The following is a 26,592-nucleotide window of genomic DNA, read 5'->3' on the forward strand; positions in this document are numbered from 1 at the left end:
ACAGCTGAATCCAAGGTAGACAGTATATTTTGATATCCTGAATAGAAACGATCATCTGTCGGACTGAAGTTATGTCTGTAAAGGTGTCTCATGACCAGATGGAGAGACATGGGAGAAAAGAGCAAAACATAATTAGAATAACATAAGGAAAACTTCACTCAAATAAGAATCCTATGATAGTTTACCAAAATCCTCCTCCAGTCCAGGAGTTTAACCAATCATTAAAGGATAGTGGGATTGTTTAAAGTGCCAACTTGAGTATTCATGCCTTCTAGTAACCCTGTCACATTTCTGTGGTAATCTGGAGTATATACATTACACTCTTTTAATAAAGCATAGGTTCCTCCTTGAGCTGCAGTCAGGATATTAAGGGCCATTGGGTTGTAGAAGAGTACCTTTTGAATTTGTGGATGACTGCATGTTGAGCTTAAAGGTGGACATGGTGTATTTGGCTAAAGGCTCTATTGGCAATTTTATATCAATAGAGATAGCTCCTGAGACAAAAAAAAATGGCTAAGGGATAAAACCATCAAGAAGCCATCTTTCTTTTATGTCTAAACTTAACAATATCCTAATCACAAGGAATCACTGGCAAGTGGGAGATGACTTATCTGGGTATATGGGCATCCCCAAGTGCATCATCCAATCCAATTATAAGGAAAATGGGGCCATAAGTCCATAGTTAATTCTATGGAGTGGAGTATGCTTCAGCTTTTAAGGAGTGATTTTGTCATTCCAGACATACAGAATTGGTCAAAGTGATAGTTGAGTTATGCAATTGTTGGGGAATCCATCCCATGTCCAGCTATTCAAATAATCATATGCCCATGGGTCCTTTTATTATCCCCACAGAATAAAAAGCATGAAGATTCTCTATACATGAGCTATTGTGGCAATTTCTCTCAAGTTTACCTCAAGTTGTCTAGCTAAGGCAAACAATATTCAAAGACAATCAGAACTAGAATTGAACATCCACAAAGGTGTGTTACTGAAGTCTAATTTTTCTCTCTAGAATTATCATCAATTCCAGAGATAGTCAAATCAAGACTATTTTGTTTATAAAACAGGCTCAGTTTCAACATGGCCTAATTATTTGCATAAGCTCAGCAATATAGATCTTTAAAATTTTGTTTTGCTGGAATTTTTTATAAGGAATCTTTACATTGAACTTTTAGTAGCCTCTCTAGACCAGAAGTCAATCCAAATACTTACCCTCAGACATACCTACACTACCTATAGATTTGGGTGAATTCCTCTTCTCAAGATCCCCAAAATATTCTGAGGTTCCTGCACCTGCCAGGAAGTGACATCCTTTACTCAGCTGGTAAGGCTGCTGGGAACTCTATAAGCAAGGTATGAGGCCAACACTTCCAATGGTCTTTATAGCTCCATGTTTCATAAAGTTAACCTTAGGCCCTTAAAGCTAACTAGTCATATCTGAGTCTATGCATATCTCTCTCAAATATGACATTCAAGTCAAAGCCTTGGTAAAATAACCAGAGTTTCCAGTGGTGTCCTGTTACAAGGAGAACGGATTCTTATTAAACTTAGGAAATAGGATTGTCATGAAAGAAAGCATACTCACTGAGACTTTTTGAATTTCAGAGGTCTCAGGCAGTGAGAAAAGTTAAATGCTTCAGTTTGTTCAAAATTGAATACTTTATCACAATTTGTATATCATAGATATCTTAAGAGAAAGTTTCCTAAATCTGGAAGAGCAAACCTTAGAGAACCAATAAGAGTCACTAAAACTAGAATCATTTTCCTCTATTCATTTAGTCCCATGTTACTAATTCTTAATCAGGTTTAATGTAGCCTTTTAGTCAGTTCTGGAAATTCTTACCCATTTTAGTTTTAGGATTTTAAAGATATCAAAAACCTGTATTTGTTGAAAAGCCTTTTCATGAATCACCTTGAAGATGAATACATTTCTCAAGAGCATCAGAACAGTAATTGTAAATGACAAAATACTCAAAAATTGAATGGTTAAAGATCTGAGAATTCATTATAATGCAATTGACAAGGAAATTCAGTTATTTCTGTGACATATAATACTTCAAAAGTCTGAATATTGAGTGATGACCTTATACCAGAACATAACATACCAAATAAACAAGTCTAATTAGTCAAAGAGACTTCGTTTACAATTCAAATATTGGTGAAGTTTGTTAAAACCTTCAGTTTTTAAAACCAGTGCCTAAATAGGATTACGGATTATCCAAGACCTGATGAAGACAAAGCACACAAACTGTTTTGGGGGGGGTGGTTTCTTTATATACTTATAGTTTTCATATAATGCAAGATAGAATTAAATACTTGCTGTTTTGAATTACTGAGATATTTTGGTGATTAATCAATACATAAATAGCTGACTTATAAACATACTACATCTGTTATTTTTTAGAATTCTCACTGTGTAATATAGTATATATTTTTTATCATATATTTTCCCCATTTTCTCTGTCCCTCATAAGAATGTACACTTTATACGGATGTTTTGTCTGTTTTTGTTTGCTTCTGTTTTGTTTACCGTATTTGCAGTACCTGAAATTACACCAGCATGAGGTAAGTGACATTTACTGAACAAGCTGACAAACCTTGGCTGACCCAAAATTTCGTAGGGGCAAGTACAATTTCATAAATAATGAAGAACTTTTAAAGAAAAAAATTGGAATCGGGCAGAAAAAACAGGTATCAATATCCATTTGGTTTGACAAATAGATGTAGTGAATTTCACAGAGCACTTAGGAAGCACACCCATGTGTACCCTGGGACTGGGTATATGTGTATCGTACATTAGAAAACAAAGGCACTGGTGTCGTTGACCGTCAACGTTGACCATCATTGTGAAAGTAGATAAACCGGCATCCTGAAGCTTTACAATTGGACTAAGATTTATATCTTCTTTATGCTTTAAAGGGAAATATGATTGTCTCATGGCATTAGAAGAAGGAAAGATTCAAAAAGCAAATACACTAAATATAAAATGATCAATGTTACTAGATAAACATTAAATTATTTTAAGCAAAAGATATAAACATAGGGAAATTACAGGTTATCTGGTATTCTAAAAACATTTACAATAATAATTATGCATAAAATAGATTAGAGGTTACAAAAAACTTTTGTATCCAAATGAAGAATGTTAGGAGCATATGAAATTATTGCAATGAAAGAAAAGATCATCTTTACAGAAATCTGGGGATATACCAACTATAAATGCTCAATTTTCTTTTTAGAACCAGTTAGAATTTTTAATAGAATAGAAACAGAAATAACTTCAATATAGTAGAAAACGAATGCTTGAAGTTTTGGATGTAAATATATTTTTGTTGAAATAATTAAAAACAAAAAGAGACACCATGATAATGTGTAAAAGGAGCTATAAGAAATCACCTAAGAGTTCTACAAAACTGAAAATGCTTAATTAAAATCAGTCTTGGAAGCAATAAATATCAAAAGAGTCAATAATATTAAAAACTGATATAAAAATAATGAAAGTAAGGAAAAGAGAAAAATCTTTTCACAGCACACAAGGAGAGAGAGATGTAGGAAGGACAGGGAGTGAAACTATTATGTGTAAATATCTCTTGAAAACCAACAAAAAATAGGGGTGCCTATGTGGTTCAGGCAGTTGAGCATCTGACTCTTGATTTTGGCTCAGGTCATGATCTCACATTGTGGGATGAAACCCTGTGTTGGACTTTCTGCTTAGCATGAAGTCTGCTTGGGATCCTTTTTTCTCTCTCTCCTTCTGCCCCTCTCCCCCAATGGTACGAGTGCTCTCTTTCACTCTCTCTAAAATTAAAAAAAAATAATAAATTAAACACAAGAAATAAGTGTCTTGAAAGAAAACTTTTATGATTTGAAAAACAGAGGATTCAGATTAAAACATGTCAACAGGTTTTAATATTAGAACAACATCCAAAACTAAACCCATCTTGGCAATATTTATTATGAAGATGACAATAATTAATAAGTTGGGAGTGAAAGAAAAGAGCTCACCGAACAGCATTAAATCAGTGACTAGTTTTCTCTTCTACTGATCTATACACCCATCTCGTCACAGTATATCATGGTGTGAATGTGGATACAGTGGTTGGTTTGGGGGATATTTTTGTATCCCCCCATTGTGCATCAAGTCATTAGCTACGTCAGCCCTCAACAAAACAAAAATTAGTATAACCATGAAGGATTTTTCTTTTTCAAAAGTTATTTTCTGCTACAGAATTCAGATAGAATATCCTTCCATAGTTGATGACCATTAAAACAACTGAGGCTGTTTGGTCATAGCTCATGTAAATATAACCAAGATTTTTACTATTAGTGTGCTGGGACTGCACAATTATTAGATGTAATTATATTTTATAAAAGCAGAGCTACATGTAAAACAATAGAATGATTGCTTTACTCTTTTTTTTTAATTTTATTTATTTTGAGAGAGAGAGCATGCATGTGTGTGAGTGGGGAAGAAGCAGAGAGAGAGGGAGAGAGAGAATCCCAAGCAGGCTCCAAGCTGATAGTGTCGAGCCCTAGGTGAGGCACTATCCCTTGAACAGTGAGATCATGACCTGAGCTGAAGACTTGATTCAGACACTTAACTGACTAAGCCACCCAAGTGCCCCAATGACTTCTTTATTTACTAAAGAATTTGAAAAATAAACTCCTGCATTTTAAAAACGTGTTGAGGGGGGTGCCTGGGTGGTTCAGTCAGTTGAGTGTCCAACTTTGGCTCAGGTCATGATCTCGCAATTTGTGGCTTTGAGCCCCCCATCGACTCAGTGCTGACAGCTCAGAGCCTGGAGCCTGCTTCAGATTCTGTCTCCCTCTCTCTCTGCCCCTCCACCACTTGTACTCTGTCTCTCTCTCTCAAAAGTAAATATTAAAAATATTTATTGAAGTGTGCCTGGGTGGCTCAGTCAGTTAAATGTCCACTTCTTGATTTTGTCTCCAGTCATAATATCATGGTTTGTGAGATAAAGCCCCACATTGGGATCTGGGCTGATGGCACGGAGCCTACTTGGCTTGGGATTCTCTCTCTCCCTTTCCCCCTGCCCTTCCATGGAGCTTTCTCTCTCTCTCTCTCTCTCTCTCTCTCTCAAAATAACTAAACTTAAAAAATCAAAAAATTCCATATATTGCATGACTTGGGTTTTTAATGCATAATTTACTTTAAATGTGTAAGTACATTATAAATGTGTGTGTATATATATAGTGTGTATACATATTATATACGTCGTATGTCATATATATGTGTATATATATATGTGTATATATATGTGTGTATACACACACACATATACATACATATATATATATATATATATGTTTATGTATATATGACAAATTTTCTTTAGTAAATGTTTGAAGAAAAAGGAGGGAGCTGGTAAAACTCTACCCTTAATTTCAATAGAGATAATTAAGAATTAAGTCTCTTGTTTTAAATTTGTGTATGTCCTTACAAATCCAATTATGAAATTTATTTCTAAGAATTGAATGCATGATCTCTCTCTCTCTCACACACACTAATACATAAATGAAATGCAGATATGCATACATATAACATGTTTGTATGCACATACACACTATGTGTGGGCTTATATGCATGTGTGAAAGTACAGTCTCGGTGGGGTTTTTTAATCCTTTTCCATCCCCTTGGAAATGTATAATGTTACACAGTATATAACCTTTTGGAGAACTTGCCGAGCACTCTGAGGGATATTTTGGCAACCACAGAAGTGCTGATTAGACTGTACTATAAATTATCCAAGATGGGTATTTTTTTCTTCCCAGAGGGAGTAATTACAGAGTAAAAATAATATGAAAGGCAAAAGGTCATTCACCATGTATTCCAAGATTCTAGGAGTTATGACCTTTATTAATCTTACGTAGATAAAAGTGATTTTTTTTCCTAAATAGTATACTGACTCTATCAATTGAGCCATATCATGTATAACAATGGTATAGCTTCAGGCTGTTAGTCAGATATTTACATTATGAATCATACCCTTTAAAGTTTCTCCCAAATGTTCTTCAAGCCTATAAGGAATGGCAGCTTTCATAAATAACAGGTAAATGAAGGTTCATATGCAATTATTATACAGAGATGATAATATATAATTATTTATGGACTATAGGCTCTCAGTTTTTAGGATTCTTAAAGGTAATTTTATATGTTTATGTCTTTATGAGTGGTATTTGCATTTTTGTTAGAATTAATATTTAGAGTAAGTTTTGTCTTATATCTTTTCTTATTTTAGAATAATTCAATATATTTCCTCCCATGGCTAATCACACTATACTAAAAATGTCACACATAAAGATACTATATTGGATTAAAGTTACAAATGTGCATATGAATGTTATGTTTATGTTAAGCACAAATATTAATAAAGTGCGTAAGCTTTAAATACACACAAGGCTCTTTAGAAGGAGCCTGGTCCCAGAGATCTTAGATTCTTTGAAATTATTTAATTCATGGCAAGTCTATTTTTTATATCCTTTATGATCTTTATTATCATGCCCATCCAAGTCATTGAGTTAATCTCCATTTATCATTATATATATACATGTATATATGTGCATATATGTTTCCAATTACTTCTATTAATCCTATAATTCTCTCACTAGAATATCACCTTAGATACACAGACACACACTCAGAGGTTTTATTTTCCAATTTGCTGATATTTCTTATCTTATAGAGATGATCATTATTCATTCTCTTTTTCGATTCGCCTATTGATGGATACTTGAGTTGTTTCCATATCTTGGTCATTGTGATTAATGGCTACAGTGAACATATTAATATAGGCATCTCTTTGAGATTCTAATTTCAATTCTTTGGGATGTGTACCTAGAAGTAGAATTGCTGGGTCATATAGTGGTTCTACTTTTTTTTTTTTTTTTTTTTTTGAGGAAACTCCATACTATTTTCCATAGCTGCTGCACCATTTTAAGTTCTACCAAGAGTGTACATGGGTTCCAGTTTCTCCAGAACTATACCAACACCATTTATCTTTTGTGTTTTGATAATAGTCATTCTACTAGGTGTGAGGTGACGTCTAAATGTAGTTTTGAGGGCACCTGGGTGGCTCAGTGGCTTAAGCATCAGACTCTTGATTTTGGGTCAGGTTATGATCTCATGGTTTGTGAGATCAAGTCCCTCATCAGGCTCTGAGCTGATCTTTAGATTCTCTCTGCCTCTTTCTCTCTGTCCTTACCGCACTTGGACTCTTTCTCTCTAACTAACTGACCGACTGACTAACTAACTAACTAAATAAATAAATATAGGTTTGAATTGCATTTCCCCATTTCCCTGATAACTAATGATGTTGAGCATCTTTTATGTAATTGTTGGCTATTTATATGTCTTCTCTGGAGAAATTTCTGCTTAAATGGTTTGCTAGTTTTTTAATTCCCTTTTTTTTTCCTATTGACTTGTAGAAGTTTCTTATATATTTTGGAAATTAACCTTTTATTAGATCTATGGTTTGGAAGTGTTTCCCCCCCATTCTGTAGGTTACCTTTTCATTCTGTTCATTGTCTGCTATGCTGTGCAGAAGATTTTAGGTTTGATGTAGCCCCACCCATTTGATGCTTGTGCTTTTGATGTCATATCCAAGAAGTAATTGCTAAGCTGATGTCAAGATTTTCTGTATTCACCTTTATTTCTTTAAGGAATTTTACATTCTTGAGACTTACATTTACATTGTTGACTCATTTTGAGTTGATTTTTGTGTATACTACAATGTAGAGGTCCAATTTATTTATTAATTTATTTTGGATGCATCTATCTAGTTTTCCTAATACCATTTGGTAAAGAAACTGTTTACTCTTGGCACCCTTATCACAGGTCAGCTGACCTTATATGCATAGGTTTAATTCTGGGCTCCCTATTCTGTTTCATTGGTCTATATGTCTATTTTATGCTGATACCATACTGTTTCAATTACCGTAGCCATATAATATATTTTGGAATCAGGAAGTTTGACGCTCCTTGCTTTGTTTTTTTCTCAATTGCTTCATCAATTCTGTGTCATTTGTAGTTCCCTAGTCTAAGAGATTTGTTCTATTTCTGTGAAAAAAAATGCTAATAGAATTGTGATTGAAATGGCATAGCATGACCTGCAGATTGCTTTAAGTAGATTTTTCAAGTATGATGTTAGCTATGGGCTTATCATTATGACCTTTATTAAACTGAGGTACCATCATTCTATCATTCTATCATTCTAGATACACACACACACACACACACACATACACACACACACACACACCCATATGTGTGTGTAGTGGAATATCACGCAGACTTTTGGAAAAGAATAGGGGTACCTGGATGGCTCAGTCAGTTAAGTATCCAAGTTCGGCTCAGGTCATGATCTCACGGTTCGTGAGTTCAAGCCCCGCATCAGGATCTGTGCTGACAGCTCAGAGCCTGGAGCTGCTTCAGATTCTGTGTCTCCCTTTCTCTCTGCCCCTCCTCTGCCCATGCTCGCTCGCTCGCTCTCTCTGTCTCTGTCTCTGTCTCTCTCCAAAATAAATAAAACATACTTTTTTTAAAGAAGAGAGTCCAGCATGTATGACATGGGTGAATCTACAGAACATTATCTAAAATAAGTCACAGAAGGACAAAAACTACATGATTCCACTTATACAAGGTATCTAAAATAGTCAAACTCATGGAATCATAGAATTGTATTGTGATTGTCAAGGGCAGGGGACTGAAGGAAATGAGAAGTTGTTTTTCGATGGGCATAAAATTTCAGTTATGCTGGATGAATAAATTGTAGAGATCTTCCATACCACAGAGTAACTATACTTTACAATACAGTGTTGTGCACTTCAAAATAGGTTAATAGGGTAGATCTCATGTTCAGCCTTTTTACCACAAAAGCAAAATAAAACAGAAGCAAAAAACACAAGAAAATTAATAACTTGATTTTGGTGATGCTACTGTCAGTGTTTTGTGTATTTATACCCATGAAACTGTACATATTAAATATGTTCAGGTCTTTGTATACCAACTGTACCTCAATGAAGCTGTGTTGTTGAATTTTTCTTTCAAGAGCCTCGCCATAATTATCGTCCTGGAATTTTATAGTATTTTTTATGTACCTGGCTATTTATACAGTCCTTAGAAGTTCTAAAAAATATTCTAAACATCTTCTGACTTCTGAATAAATCTTACCTGTCAGCTATTTTCTAGTTATTAGGAGACAATTTGAATACTATTTACAATTCACAAACTCTCAACTATATGAAAAAATATTGAAATATTAATCTTAATACACTCTATTTTGCCTAATGGAGCATCGCAAATGGGGAAGAGGTACGATGCTTGCAATGCTTAGAATGTATCAACAAATATCAGGCCTTCCTCTGAACATGATGATCTTCTTCCAGGGATATCCTTCCCCTTATAAGACACAGCCTAAATGTTTCCTGGAATGTGAGTCTTTTATGACTAATTTATACAATTTTTTGTAACTTTCTTTGTAAAAACAACCTGCTTTGCAATAACACTAGCATAATAATTTTATGATTGGTTTATTTATTTCTGTGAACTAAGACTTCTTTTGTTTGTAAGTTTTTATCCCAGTTTTAATTGGGTGAGAGTCCTTTGGGAGGCTTACAGAATTGTGGTAGGTTAAGCCATTATTTAGAGACCTTAGCAACCAGGAACTTGACTTCCTAGCCTTTCTACCATAGAAAGAAAATGTAGGAGATATGTTTGACTTTTTTTAATCTAATTTTTTAATAGAATAGTGCTCTATTTTATGTAACTGCCTAGGAACATTATGGTGTTTACAGAGATTCTGAAAATTATTATAGCTTCTTTCTGATACTGAATTTTACCCTGAGATTAGGTACTTCAGCATGAATTTTGGAAACATGATTATTGTCAGGAACCCCTTCCAACATTTCATACCTTTGCCACCAAAAAGAAACTAAAGGTCTCTCCTCATTCCAGTTCTCACATTTTATGGAATGTTCCTTATTTGAATCATTGTGACTCAACTGCCAACCTTTCACAAATCAACTGCAAGCAGAAAGGTGAAGTCCTGTAAGAATTTGAGCCTCATGCTCTTTGCAGGTCAATTAAATATGTCAGGAGGGATAGAGTGTTCTGCAATATGACAGATCCTGATAAAACCACATGATTAAGGTCAGAGGATCATGTGTTTCATAGAGGACGGTGGTCTATCCAGGAAATGTTAAGTTGGTGAGGACTATTGAACTAAAAAATAATGTCAGGTAGCATCTCAAATGTTTATAGAAGAGAACTGGGAAAAAATCTTTGTTGAATTTTGAATAAACAGACACATAAATCAAATAGAACTTTAATACAAACAATTGTATCTTTAGAAACAGATTAGATCACTCCACACATTTACCAGATATGTTAACTTAAAAAAATATTATCATACCATAACTAACAGAACATTGGCTTAGGGAAATTATTTTCATATAGGCTCCATATTCACTTATCTTTATAGTCTAATTAAATCCATGCCTAATGTTAAATCACCATTAATTTAGTCTTGGTTGAAAGTCTTTTATACAATTATATTTTAATTCAAGGTTTCCATTATTTATATTGTTATTTGAGATTTGCTATAAGTAATAAATTGTTTTAATAGATCTGTTTCTAACTGGTCAGTAAAACAATGGTACTGATGTGGCCGTTATGTTTCTTAGTACCTATTTTATAAGTTTCTATAAAGAGAGTTCTAGGAGCTCTCCCTGAAGGAATTTAGTATCAGGACAAACTTTGACATTTAAAAAAGTTTCTCAGTGTAAATATTTAGTATCAGGGCATACTGAAAAAGATATGTCTGCATATCGGATCATGAGATTTATAGAGTCAATAGTGTTTTAATGTTTTTTGGCTATGGGATATATATGTAAAAATTAATTCAATCACAAATAAAACATCATCCTATGTAGTCATTATATTTATCTTTCTCATTCTGTAAGTTAGTCATTATTTTCATTTTGATGACTTTATTTTATTCAAGACTTTATTGTAAAACCACTTTAAATTCTTTTTAGAAACTGATCAAGAATACAGGGTAATTAAGTGCATAAATACGTTTATTGTCTCTCTGTCATGGCTTATACATTTCATTAAACCTAAGTTTGTTGATCAGAATAATAATCATACTTGCAGGTATATTATATTGTTTTCTCTGCTTTCACTTTGAATTTCAGGTTTTCCAACTCTTATATTTTAATTTTGCATGCTACATGGAAGGAGAAATGCTTTGGGGATTTCGTTACTACTTGACTAATTTAGTTTTTGCTCAACATAAGAATGCAAATCTGACCTTCATTATCTTTTATCGGTTGCCTATTAATGTAGAGTTAATAAAATATTTTATATTAAGATCCCTACAAATTATTTTTATATAGGTTATTTTACATATACTTTAAAGTTTATGTAATCTAGTATTTCACTACTAAGCAGTTTATTGATATTTAAAATCTGAAAACACACCAATTTTCTATATTACTTAATACAATGTTTGTTTGAATATGTAGTCTAACCATTTTAATGTCTTTTTTCTTTTGAAACTACATTTTTGTGAACCCATTACCATCAGAAAATTTTAATATGAAATATTTTTCAGAGCACTATCAGCTGTATGTTCCTGAGTCAGCTCAAGTTGGGTCAGCTGTTGGGAAAATAAAGGCAAATGATGCAGACACTGGTTCAAATGCTGACATGACCTACTCCATCATTAATGGTGATGGTATTGGGATATTCTCCATCTCCACTGACAAAGAGACCAGAGAAGGGATCCTTTCTTTAAAGAAGGTAAAAAGAGCATACTTTCTCTGATTTAAGCAATTCATCCATTTTTCCATGAATTATCCATAATGGTATGAATAATCCATATTGTCAAGTCATTAATATGCTAAAATATTTCCTCTTTAAGATGTAATTACATTTTAATTATGGCTCTGTCTGACTTTTTGGATCCTCTCTTAGAAAAAAAATATATATGACATATATATGGAAGATCTGATGTAGAATGTACCATGATAACAGGCTTATCGTGAATTCCAGTTCTATTAATGCTCTATTAATGCATACAATATTAATTATTTTATGTTGTACTAACTTAAGTAACATTAAGAGATTTTTCTAACTAATGTAAAAATCTTCACCATGTTCACTAACACTCACTAGGATACAGGGTTTTGTTTGACAGTCATGGATTCATCAAGACAGCTCTAGTGGAACCCTTAACCTTCTCCCTGACTCTTTTTTATTGTAAAGAATTTGTCATTGGACTAAATCTATTGCTTTTTGCTTTTAAGAGTACATTATGTTTATCTCATTGTAAAAATGAAATGGAACACAGATATTAGCAAAGAAAGATTTAAATATAACTCCTAATGCAGAATGTCTTAGTCTTTAAATATTGAATAATTTCAGCTTGGAAACCTAGTAACATTCAGATCCTAGGGCTTTGCCTTCATATATTTTGATTCAGAAAGCCTGGAGTGCGGATAAGGAATTGGCCTTTTTAGCAAGTACTCCAGATGATTCTACCATAGAATATATTTATAACATAGGTTGACAAATTTTATCCTGGCATGCTACTGTAGATACTGAAGTGAATTAATCTATGTCTGTCTGTCTGTCTGTCTATCATCTATCTATCTTTTTGTCATCTATCTGCATAATTATTTGTGTTTTGTATATACTTTTCTATTTGAACTATATAAATTTTATTAATTCTCCCAATACATATAATCTTATATTGATTAAAATTAAGTATTAACTTATTTTTTAGATGCTACAAAGGGGGCCACAAAGTAGAATTTTTTTTTCATTTTATTTATTTTTGAGAGAAAGAGAGAGGGAGAGAATGAGAGTGAATAAGGGGCAGAGAAAGAGAGGGAGAGAGAATCCCAAGCAGGCTCCATGCTATCAGTCCAGAGCCCAACACAGGGCTTGATCTCATGAACTGTGAGATCATGACCTGAGCCAAGATCAAGAATCAGATGCTTAACCAACTGGGCCACAGAGGCACCCCAGCAAACTGCAATTTAGAGCGTATAAATACTTACAGAACAGTATTCATCACTAGACTATGTAAAATATTGATGTCTTCACCTAAAATGTTTTATCATTTTAATCTTTCTTTCCTGAATTTGTAACCAGGAATGTTATAAAGCATATAAATGAGTACATGATAAAATGAGGATTTCAATTGCAAGTTGAGAGACTGAATGTGTGTTTTCTATGCAGGTGTGTAAAAGGTCAATAGAGACAAGAAACTTAGGATACTAAAGAGAGGACATTGGATTTAAAAAGATGGCTGGGGCAGAGATGACCCTGTGTAGGATCTTGATCAAGGGTAGAAAGAAACAACCTGTGATGGTATGCCTCCGTCCCTGAGAAAATGAAGCAGGATTTGAAGTAAATGGTTGCAAAGTTTGCAGTGATCCAGCTGGTGTGGGGGAGCTGGGGGAGGAGAGCAGTGCTTGCTTTTTGAGCACTAGGTCTTTGTAAAGTAGGAAGTTACATCATATTTGCAAAAAATGAGGTTGATGGATGTTTTGAATATATGCAGGATCTGAAATACAACTATATATTATGCAATTAAGAACACTAGGGATTTTACCACCCCGTATGGCCTCAATTAATTTGATGATGTTCGTGAAAAACAAATTCAAAATAGTTTATGTACATATGTGTGCACATATATTTAAATAACATTCTTTATTCAATATTGTGCGCACACACAACAGGTATTTTTCAAGATAAGAATTGTTTCAATTGTACAAATGGTACTGGTAATGATGATATATTCAAAATAATCTTTCACTTTCTTCCATGAATTAATTTTTTGATGTAGTCTACACTTCCTTCAAGAAGTATTAATGTTTACATTTATCTAATTATTTGATCCTTCAGATTATGATTTTGTTTATTATTTTTAATGTTTATTTTATCTTATTTATTTTTTTTAATGTTGTATTTATTGAGAGACAGAGCGAGACAGAGCATGAACATGGGAGGGGCAGAGAGAGGAGGTGACACAGAATTTGAAGCAGGCTTCAGGCTCTGAGCTGTCAGCACAGAGCCCAATGCAGAGCTCGAACCCACCAACTGCGAGATCATGACCCACGCGGAAGTCTGAAGCCCAACGGACTGAGCCACCCAGGCGTCCCTTTTTCATGTTTATTTTTGAGAGAGAGGGAGAGAGACAGAGTGTGAGTGGGGGAGGGGCAGAGAGAGAGGGAGACACAGGATCCGAAGAAGGCTGTAGGGTGTGAGCTGTCAGCACAGAGCCTGATGCAGGGTTCAAACTCAGGAACAGTGAGATCATCACCTGACCTAAAGTCTGATGCTCAACCGACTGAGCCACCAAGGTGCCCCAGATTAAGATTATTAATCTGAGTTATTTTATTGCTACATACTGCATGTTAGAAACAACTGCAATTTGAAAAATAACCTATGTAACTCAGTTGTTTTTAACCTTTAAGAGGTACTCATTCAGGTGGCAAGAAATGGATAAAACAGTCCTTTAAAACAGGTTTCTTATTTAATCTGTAAGGCAGCTCACTTTAGCCAGCAAGGCAGAACAGCTAATCTTCCCAAAGATCAAAATCAGAGCTGCTTTCTAAATCAGTTTGCAGGGCATCTGCTCATTCCTGTCCATATCATCCCTTTATCAGAAAATTGCCAAGTTGAATTCACAGGTCCATGGTGTGGTACATTGTAAATACACTTTGATAACTTTCATTCATTGTTTAATGGAGCTTGACTGGGTGGAAAGGGGAAAAAAAAGATAAGGATGAATGCAAGTTGATGCACTCTTTCCTCCGCCATAAACCTCTGTAGCTAGGGATGTGTGTTCTTAGCAGCCTTTTTCTCAGATTCTCTTCTTGTGGTTTCATATCAATTTGCACTCTGTATGGTACTTGATCCTTTTTTTTTTTAATTCAAGGATCCAACCCTATTTGTTCTGACTTTCAGCAAAAACCGTCTGTACTATCTTCATAGTGTTCAGTGTGAAAAAAGATTACTATTATTTTATTTAATAAATGATTTGAAGTGGACCATAGAGTAAACATAAAAAGTTATAAAAGTATTTTTTTTTCAAGTTTCAGTTAATCCTACAAGAAAAAAGTATGAAATATGTTCAATTATAACGATACTAGGTCTATGCCAAATAATCACATTTTTGGTTGTTTAGTGGGATAGGTTTAGTGAATTTTTCTTTATTATTCCTTTGCCTTGCATTGACTGATAGAATAAGAATCAGAATGTTCCTTGCCATTAGATTGTAAAATTTGGGGCTCCGAGCCATAAAGTGCAGCAAGGAAGACAGCCCAACCTATTGCAAATGCCCATAAAGGCAAACACATCTGTGCACTTTTTTTTAAAGAAGAAATAGATGTCTAATTCTAATGAACTCTTTCCAAAGTCTGAACATTCTTTAGAGATGTGACTATCAAAAAACTCTTCCAAACTGCTATTTTTATTCTTATAAGGTGCTATCTGGAAAGTACTTCTCCTGTTCAACCAGAAGTTAAAGAGAGGAGTCACATTTCAATTCAGTTAAATCTGTCACTATATTTGAAATGACTTTTGACAGAGGACTGCTTTGGGACAACTTTGTTCTTATATTCATAAATAGGCATGGCCATGAAGTGATAGCTAATAGTCGAAACTACTTTGGATGTGAATTGGCTGTTTTTTAGATGTATATTTCTATAATATAATTTACTATGTCAGTTGGAAATTGATAATGTGTTGAAACATCCTGATGAGTTAAGCTGTTCATAACATGGACTATTGGTAAGTTACCATATATATGGAAATTCACACACAATACGCATATAGGCTGTATAAAAATATAAATAACATAATATACAATATATATTTATATATCACAAAATATACGTGCATTTGTTATTTGAAATAAAAATTTCCCATTTATTTTTTTCCCATCTTCCAGTGACAGCAAGCAAACATAATATTTATTTGTATCAACATCTTTGAAATTATCCACACTGAATTACTCTCTTCTGTGCAGAGAAATTTACAACAGGAAAGTTTGTACATGTGTTCTAGTGTCCACAGAATGTCTACGTTCCAGGAAAGATCTCTGACAAGGACCATAAACCATGGCATAATAAGAAAACCTAACTGAAGAAATGTTATTCAAATCCATGCCATTTTTCTTAGGTTTGGGCAAAATATTATCATTTAAAATACATTTTTTCATAAGGCAAAATTTAATAATAGTATCAGTTACTATTTCAGGGATTTAGCCATGTTCTTACATGATTTAAAAAAAAATAATGTTTATTTATTTTTGAGAGAGAGAAAGTAAGAGCAAGAGAGATAGCAGGGCAGAGAGAGAGGGAGACATAGAATCCAAAGCAAGCTCCAGGCTCTGAGCTGTCAGCATAGAGCCCAATGTGGGGCTCGAACTCATGAACTGTGAGATCATGACCTGAGCAGAAGTCGGATGCTTAACCAACTGAGCCACGCAGGTGCCCCCCTTTTTTTGTATGATTGAAGTGATATTTGCATATATTAAAATGCATTCAGATGTCAATTCCATTCTTATCCCCCACTGTTGCATTATAAAATCTGGATGAGAATGTAATATAAAAATTGGACCAAGGTGAGAGCATAAGAAGTCTCTTCTTGGGGTGTCTGCATGGCTCAGTTGGTTAAGTGTTGGACTCTTGATCTCAGCTCAGGTCATGATCTCATGGTTTCATGAGTTTGGGCCCTACATAGAGCTCTGTGCTGACAGTGTGAGTCTGCCTGAGATTCTCTCCTCTCTCTCTGCCCCTCCCCCAACTCACATTGTGAGTGTAACTCTCTCTTTCTCAAATAAACATTAAAAATATTTTAAATATAAGTCTCTTTTTCTTATTACAAAAAAAAGGAATTTTAGGATCTTCTTGAACTCTGAAGTGAATTGATACATAGAGCGATTTGGCTAAAGGCTGTTTTCAGTATCTTTCTACCTATGATGGTTATATAAGTCCAGAGGAAGATTATACTAGTGTGATTTAATGAAAAGTAGAAGTGATTAATGAGAAACAATTAAAAAGTCTCGAGTATGTAGAGCTGGCCGGAAAATGATTGATGGGAATGATAACCATCTATAGTAAAGCAAAATGTGTTAATATTACAGAGGGAAAAGTATTATTTTATACGTTAGAGCAATGATATGTAAAAGTAATTACTAGAAGTAATAGGATGAAATTAGGAAACGAAAATTTAAAATGAATATTGGAGTCAACTCATTGACAGTGAACTGCATGAGGATACTGAGCAGTAATTAAAGAGAAGTAAGAAAAACCCCAGTGGCTGAGGACATTAAAATTACATGAGGATAAGGTCTTTTGGCATGGGCAGAAGAGATAGAGGAATTTGTGTGAAAAGCATTTAAGTTTCTTAGCTCTGTGTCTGTGAATTAAGGAAATTATAAAGTTCTGGTAGCCGGAATTAATGAAATTATAATTAATGAAGTTATTCATTTTCATGTTATAAACCAATGCTCGTAAAGATGCATGAATGTATCTTCTAATTGTGGGGATATTATAGTCCACCAAAAATCGATTCATCTTCAGTCACCGAATTGGAATATTCTATTTCACTATGTGCTAAAGATTTCAGATTGTCTAGCATAGCACTTAAGGGCGCAACGTATGGAGTCCCACTGCCTGAAATCAAACCCCAAGTATACCACTCATGGGTTGTTGACCTGGCAAGTTTAACTTTTCTGTGCCTTGATTTTTCTCATTTGTAAGTGGGAAACAGTTATAACTCATGGAAGTGTTGTGATGGTTAAGTGAGTTAATACATGTTCGTTGTTTAGGTCACACATAGGAGTAAGCTATTCATATTTTAGAAAGAATACAGAAGTTTTCATCTTTCAAACGTAAACTGTGTAATAGCACTTTTCTGTACTCTAAATACAGCTATGTTTGAGACTGAGCAAGAGCTATTAATCACCCACCATGTCCTAGGAGTTATGCCAGATACCTGAAATATGAAGATGAATTAGATAATATTCTTTCTCTTAGAGAAAATGGAGTAGATGTGAAACATTATAATAATACAAGATGTCAAATGCTAATGGTATAGGTTTACTTAAATTGTTATGAGCTCACAGATAAGAGAGCCAATTTTTCAAAGCTGAAGGAGAGTCAGGGAAAACTTTGCATGGGAAATTACTTTTAGGCATGCATAGAGCAGTATGTAGCAGAGACTAAGAGAAATAAACGTGAGTTAGTGGCTTTATATTTAACTACATTGTCCTTTGAGCATGGAGATCACAGGCAAACAATTATGAACTTAAAAAAAAGGGGATATTATATGGGGGAATCCATCCTCTAACCAATATAATTGTGGTGTGAGTTATCTGAAATCTATCTTTCCTAGAAAAACAAAGACAAACAAACAACAACAACAACAACAACAAAACACCTTTATGGCCCACAGCTGCAAAGCTGAAATTTCTGAACACCAAACCTGGAGTCTCATCCTACAAGTGACTGAATTAGAGTGAATGTAAATTGATTAATTTAATTTAATTTTGCATTTCTGAGTACCTACGGAATCCTTCTCAGTACCATTGTAGTAAAACAGAGCACATCACAAGTAGAATTACCCCAGGAATGTTTGGGTGGTTAGAAGTTAGAAAGACAGATATCTTGCATCGGATCATCTAAAATTATCTTTTGTGTATGTTATCCATTGCTGATATCTGCAATTTCATGTGATTGAAGCGCATTTAATTTTTCTTTTAAGTTGAGAATTGTCAATACCTACCCATGTTGTATTTGTGGTAATTATAGTACTGACACATACTCTATCAAAAATAATTTTAATTTACAAAATTTGGCAACACAAATCCTTGCATTTGTTAAGTATGAGCTGATATGATAGACTGTGTTTATAATTCAGAGAGCTTGAACCAGTCGAACATGTCCAGAGCATTAAACCCAAGGTAAATTCCATAAAAATGAAAAAAAGCATTTGATCGTGTTCCTAGAATATTTCTTCCTGAACATAAGTGCTAGATTAGTAATCTCCAGTAGAATGCTTTAGTATAATTTATGCATACCTACTTCTCATATTAAACACTAAATTGATAATCCAGACTTACAGATTACTAAAAATAGAAAGTTGAAATAAGTTTGCAATTTTGTTAAATTAAATAAACTATATTTGAATTATAAACCTCCATCCCCCACACCAAATATCTTGCTGAGGCAAAATGTATGGAGTAAATAATCGGTCAGCAAATTATCAAAGATTTATTTTTCAAAGAGTCTTCAGATAGTTCTAGATGGAAGATTTCTTTCCTCATTTTTTTTTCTTTAGCTTGAGTGTTTTAATTACTATTCAGTATGAACGTTTTCAGAATACAGCCAGAAAGGCCTCTAAAAACATGGACAGTTGACATTTTAATATAGAACTGGAAAAAATATCCTTTTCTTATTCTCATGAACAGTCTCTGGCTATATAATACCCCTTATCAAGTTCATGCAATGCCTCATGTTTATGGAGTTATTCTGTATCTGTTTTTATTTTGGTTTAAGGCAGGAAAAATGGATGTTTTGTGTTTTAAAAACTTGAGCCTGACATTTCATGTTTTTGCTTTCTGTGGTAACTCAATAGCCTGGGCAAATTTTCTTTCTTTTGACCATTTTTCCCTCCAGTATCTTCTTATCAAAATCAGGCTTTAGATAATAGATTTCACCATTCCTGTTATACTGTTTTTGATATACTATTTTTAAGTAAAAAAAAAAAAATCTAGTAACTATGGAAAGTACAACCCACTGGCGAGTTTTAAATAGTCTCCCAGGAACAAATGATTAGAAGGCAATTATGGGAAGATCTGTTTAAAATGTGTGGATGATGAGTATTTGGAGTAGGAAAAAGGATATTTATAATCCTAATCTAATACCTATGTACTGTTGTCATGTTAATGCAAAACAAAGAATTAACATACTTTATACATAATAATAAATCTCCAATTTAGCAGATTTTCTATATAAATGAGGTTGTTAAAATGTTTCCATTTACATTAATTTATTTGCTTCTAAAACCCTATCTCAATCTTAAATAATATTCTCATTCCTTAGTGACTCTAGATGGATCCCTATCCACCCATCAGCCAGTTGTGGCAAACAACTCCTACAAAACGATTATCACTGCCTTGAGGTAGTTAAATATATGTTAGAGAATCATAAGCATGAAACCATGTGTCCACATAAACAGCCTGTACCTTAGCAGTAGGTAGGCTAGTGTTAAGATAAATGACATCTAAGTTGCCAAAGGACCTGCTAAAAACAAACCGAGAGATGCCTGTCATATTAAATGCACAGCTTGATAGTAATATTTGATAGGGTAGAGGAGGCCAGAATTACCTCTACAAATTTCATTGAGAGTCAGAAAGATGCGTAAGTCTACAACATGAATAAATGGAGATGACTCTTACAATCCTCTGTTATAGTGGAAAAGAGATATTAAGCATCCCCAATAAACAAATCCTAGGGGCTTTGTTTTAGTTTTAGTTTTAATTTTAGTTTTAATGTCTCAAACACTGAAGTTCAAAGACAGGAGCCTTAATCATTGAAGTTTACCACATGCAGCAGGTTGACTATAACATATTCATCGATTTAAACATATTTAAAACCTGCCAAGGATGTTGCTTTCCATGAGCAACTACCTGGATTCTGACATCCCATGCTCCTCTGTGCCCAGCAGGGATCATATCCATCTACCCAATCCCTGATAGGTGGTAGGTGTGAGCTCTTTTTAGGATAGACCATTTAGATTCAAATGAGATGTACTGAATTAGTGAAAGACAAATTCTCATTCACTAATGTTAAGGAGATGTTAAGGAGAAAGGGATCAAGGAAGGAAAAGGGGCAATTTATTTGTAATTTAAATTCCCTCAGATAGAAATGACTCACAATTGGTGGAGTCATAAACTGCAGAACCAATGAACACTTCTTTAAAAAATATATATCTTGGGGTGCCTGGGTGGCTCAGTTGGTTAAGTGCCCGACTTGGGCTCACGTCCTGATCTCACGGTTCATGGGTTCAAGCCCCGTGTTGGGCTCCATGCTGACTGCTCAGAGCCTGGATCCTTCTTCCAATTCTGTGTCTACCTCTCTCTCTCTCTTAAAAATAAATAAAAGATTTTAAAAAATAAAAAATATACAGAAATCTAAAATATATAGTATTTTATCATATATATATATGTACACATACACACACACACACACACACATATATATATATGTATATATGATATATGGCCTACTTTTAAGCATTTGAGTCTTTAATAATTTTTTACATTTTCACTTTGTCTTATAAAAACTTGTAAACTATTGCAGTGACCCAGTCTTATCCGTGTCCCTGAGATGTATGATAGGTTCTAGGTTCTTAATATCTCATTTGGAAATTAAATGATTGTTTTTTCCTTCTATACAATCTTCAGTCTCTAGGAAGGCCAATTTTCCAAGGCAATTCAGAAGAGATAAGGGAAATAATCACAAGTAGGACTGATCATTGTGTTTATAAAATCCCATTAAGGACATTCTTTCTAATCAGCTTCTCCTTGGCTCTTAGGGTAAAAGAGACTATCTGAGTTGCCCCACAGGAAATAATCGTTCTTATATACTGCCAAGAAAGAAGGCTGCACGGCTGAAGCGTCCTAGTAGAAAATCAGTGCAGAAATAGGGATGAAATTTTTTTCAGTTTCTTCCCATAGGTATTAATCAGGCAGACCAGCATCAGTGGATACTTCACCAGGCTTTAAAACGGCTGACCTCTGGATCCTTTGCACTAACATCACTCTGAAAACTTTTGACATTGTTAACCTAAATCTGAGCTCATTTTAGGTCATAGAGTCTATTACATGCATCAAGTCTAAAATTTTGCATTCAGTTATGTGGAAAAGTACTTCCTCTTAGAAACGATACATAGCTGCTTATAGGTACTCTCATATCTGATTTTGTATCATTATCATGTTCATAAAACTAGTATGTCTATGGAATTAAATATACAGTGATATAAATGTCTATTTACCATTTTATATCCTGTAAAGACCATATATTCCTTGGAGCAAATTCATTATTATAAGTAAATTCATGACTCTTGACCTATATTATCAATAGAAGAAATATATATATTGGCCAGATGATTTTAAAATAGAAGACAAAAAACCCTAAAAAAAACTATGAGAAAGTATTGATATGGACTCAAAGCTAAAAAAGCAAATGGTATAAACAAATAGAAAAAGATTATAATTTTGGACATCTGGATGACTCAGCTAAGTGTCAGACTCACAGTTTTGTGAGTTCAAGCTGCACATTGTGTTATGCACACCGACCTCCCAGAGACTGCTTGGGATTCCCTCCCTCTCTCTCTGCTCCTCCCCTGCTCATTCTCTCTCTCAAAATGAACAAACTCAAGAAAAAAGATTATAATTTTAAAAAGTAGATCAAACATCAACATACATTAAAGAAAATGAACACAAAACAAATACATGAAGTGGTTTAGCATCAAAATAGAAAATAAATATAATTAATACAATAAAAATAAGATTCAAAAGTCTGTATAAAATATTTTACGAAGATTCTAAGGAAATATTGTTAAATGGGAAACTTAAAATTTATCAGATTATAAAATAAAATACCAAGTGTAAAGCCAGCAAGGTGAAAGTAAGATGATGATAGATAAAAATCAATAATACACCATAATTTATTTAAATGCAAAACAAAACCCTATTTTTTAAAGTCAAAAAGTTAGCAACAAATATTTTTTAAGATTGCTAATGCAGACTCAAGAGAAGGTAGAAGTTACTGGAGACTAAGGATTGTTTGCCTTTGGGAAATATTTTTTTGTTCCTAGTTATTATCATATTTATACCTGTGAAAAATTAAAGTTGATTCAGACTTGAGCTTTCATGATTTTTGTTTTAGATATTATTGTGAAGATGAACTTCATAGCCTGTTGACGAATGGAAATAGATTGACTTAAATCTATCCATGTTTGTCTTAAAGAATGGGAAAAAAGGGCTTGTTTGAAATGTCATGGCACTCATAATAGTGGAAAACTTATTTATATATATTTTTCCCAACAGCCACTGAACTATGAGAAAAAGAAGTCATATACTCTCACCATAGAAGGAGCAAATACACACCTTGATTTTCGCTTTTCTCACTTGGGTCCTTTTAAAGATGCTACCATGCTGAAGATCATCGTTGGGGATGTAGATGAACCACCACTGTTTTCCATGCCTTCTTATGTCATGGAAGTCTATGAAAACGCCAAGATCGGGACTGTTGTTGGCACGGTTTTGGCACAAGATCCTGACAGCGCTAATAGCTTAGTAAGGTATGGTATGCTTTAATCTTTAGACATGTAAAGATCTTTATTACCTCTTGCAGTAATTTTAAATGAATAAAAGAAAATGTGAAATATTTAATTTGCATGCTAGTTTTGATTAGTATAATTAAATTATAATATTAATTGATTTTTTGAGTAGTGTAGCAGGTGGGTTTCTGTCAGATTTAGCTAACCGCCTTGAATACAGGTAACCCTTGCACAACATGGCCTTGAAGCGCGGAGGTCCACTTATACGTGGATTTATTATTATTTTTTTTTGATAATAGTACTACAAATGTATTTTCCCTTCCTTATGATTTTCTTTATTTTGTAGTTTATTTATTTATTTTGAGGGGGGAGGGGCAGAGAAAGGGAGAGACAGAATCCTAAGCATGTGACAGCACAGAGCCCAACATGGGGCTTGAACTCATGAACTACGAGATCATAACCTGAGCCAAGATCAAGAGTCAGTTGCTTAACGAACTGAACCACTCAGGTGCCCCATTCCTTACCATTTTCTTAATAATAAATTCTTTTCCCTAGTTACTTTATTGTAAGAATACAGTATCTAGTACATATAACATGAAATATATGTTAATTGACTATGTTATTGGTAAGGTTTTCAGTCAACAGTAGGCTTAGTATTTAACTTTTTGGGTAGCCAAAAGTTATATGTGGATTCTCAATTGTGTATGAATGGAAGAGGTCAACACCTCTAAATCCTGCATTTGTCAAGGGTCAGTTATTTATTGTTCACCACATAGATCACATTTGCCATTTGACTTGATAGATATGAGCACAATTGAATGGAAAAGCTATGTAGAAATCTTGAACTACAAACTAGAGAGTCTTGTGTCCTGAGTGATAGGAAATACAGCTACGGTACAAAGCAAGTATTTGGGAATAATACTCATCTCTGACTCCTGTTTCTGTCACAAGTATGTGGGCATATAGGAAATGTTCTACCCTTATCTGTAAAACAAAATTAACATCTATATTTTGGGATTATTGTAAGAATTCGTGAAGCAATGCACATGAAATGCTAAACAGAGTCACTTACACCTAACAGTCACTCAAAAAATGCTTGTTTGTCTAAGGCAGCATAGAGTGCTACTTAGAGAAGTACTTACTTCTTTTTTTTTTTTAGTGTTTATTTTTGAGAGAGATAGAGAACACGCGCGTGCACACACACACACACACACACACACACACACACACACGAGTGGGGGAGGGGCAGAGACAGAGGGAGACACAGAATCTAAAGCAGTCTCTAGGCTCTGAGCTGTCAGCACAGAGCCTGACACAGGGCTGGAACTTACAAATTGTGAGATCATGACCTGAGCTAAAGTTGGACATTCAACTGACTGAGCCCCCTAGGGGCCCTGAGAAGTACTTAGCTCTTAAAGACAGGAAGACCAGGGTGGGAATTCTGACATCTTAGTAGCTGTGTGATCTTGTACTCCTTCAACCTTGCTGAATCTCAAATATATGAGCAAAGAATAATAATGTTGTTTAAATATGTTGATAGAATTAAGTTAAATTATTATAAAATCCTTAACACAGTCAGGAAGTGCTCACTAAATATTTTTTTATTGTAAGATGCCATGCAGTAGTGATCATTAAAACTTTCCTTGCATGATCAAAAAGATGTTTTCTTTTTCTTAAAAAAAAATTAATGTTTTTATTTTTGAGAGAAAGAGAGAGACAGAACATGAGTGGGGGAGGGGCAGAGAGAGAGGGAGACACAGAATCTGAAAAAGGCTCCAGGCTCTGAGTCATCAGTACAGAGCCCTACACGGAGCTCCAACTCATGAACCGCGAGATCATGACCTGAGCCGAAGTTGGATACTTAACCAACTGAGCCACCCAGGTGCCCCTCTTTTCTTTTATTTTCTTTCTTTCTTTTCTTTCTTTTCTTTCTTTCTTTCTTTCTTTCTTTCTTTCTTTCTTTCTTTCTCTCTCTTTCTTTCTTTTTATCTCAATTTTGATAAAATCAAGAGGTTAGATGCATGGACAAGACTCTTTAGTTACCTTGTATTTATACCTTGGATAATCCTAAAAACCTAGAAAATTTGAAATCTTTAACAAATCAGTCTACTTTCTCCCATCAAGTCTTTATTCTTAGTCTCTTTATTTATTATCTTTTTGAACAGAAGCTATTATAGTACATGTTCTCCTTGATATCTATGTAATGTTTATAAAGGATTTCAATTTCCTTTTTCATAAGCATTATTATTTCAGTTTTAAAAGAAATGTTCACAGCACCCATGCATGGACAGAAACAATCATCTGTGCCCTAATGTGTGTATTTAACACTCCTATTCCATCTGTGAGTACAGAAACACCTTGTCAATGGACAACCCCTCTGTCACACTGACATCAAGAGTTGGGCATTGCTTGCATTTGAAGGATAGGCAAAGTATATAAAATAATATGCATTAACCCAATAATAATAATTGATAACTGATTAAGGGATGAAAATATAAGTCTATATGTTTAGTTGTCAAATGAGAGGAAAGACCACTATGCTTCATTATTCCATAAAATCCCATATTCCAAAAACAGTTTTGACACTTAAATAAAGAGTAAAATTATTCTTACTACATTAAAAAGTTAGAGCATTGGAAAAGATATTTTTAAATGTGTCCATCCTTTACCAAAAGAAGACAACACAGTATGAGAATAAAAATATTTGATGTTCTTAGTTTGATGTGAAAATATTTGGTAAACAATTGGTAAGAGTTTCTTTTGAAAATTAGATATTAATGATATATTCAGTAATTTATATTTACAAAATAATCAGAATTTCAAAACAATATGAGTAAAATATATGTTCAAAAAGGTATACAGAAGGGAGGAAAAAATTGAGTTTCAGAGACAAACTTCTCTCAGTGTTGTTCTTTATGTACCAACGTTCACACAAAAAACCCACCCATTCCATGTAGAACAGTGGTTCTCATCTAAGGACAACGCGCACACACGCACACCAGGAGATATGTGGCAATATCTCAAGACAGGCTTGGTTGTCACAGCTGGGGGAGGAATACTATCATCTGTCAGTAGAGGTCAGGGCTGGTGTTGGAACATCCTAAAATTCACAAGAGAGTCCCCACCAGAGAGGAGTTGCTGTTCCAAACGATCAGTGATTCTGAAGATGACACAGAATAAGCCAAACTGGGTTGTGCATGGGTAAA

At 34.1% G+C, this 26,592-nt stretch overlaps 1 protein-coding gene across 5 annotated transcripts in view; it reads left to right on the top strand.

The window, feature by feature from the left end:
• The window catches only part of CDH18 (cadherin 18), a 526,050-nt gene that overhangs the window by 425,239 nt on the left and 74,219 nt on the right, over positions 1-26,592 (top strand). For all 5 annotated transcript variants that reach the window (XR_006221469.1, XM_042997273.1, XM_042997280.1 and 2 more), the window contains 2 exons: positions 11,634-11,821; positions 23,154-23,407. Coding sequence is in view for 4 of the 5 variants with exons in the window: in XM_042997273.1 (XP_042853207.1) it covers positions 11,634-11,821; positions 23,154-23,407 (442 nt within the window). In the remaining variant the exon portion in view is untranslated. The remainder of the gene's footprint in view (positions 1-11,633; positions 11,822-23,153; positions 23,408-26,592) is intronic.

This window comes from Panthera tigris, chromosome A1 (assembly GCF_018350195.1).
Source record: "Panthera tigris isolate Pti1 chromosome A1, P.tigris_Pti1_mat1.1, whole genome shotgun sequence".
NCBI lineage: Eukaryota > Metazoa > Chordata > Mammalia > Carnivora > Felidae > Panthera > Panthera tigris.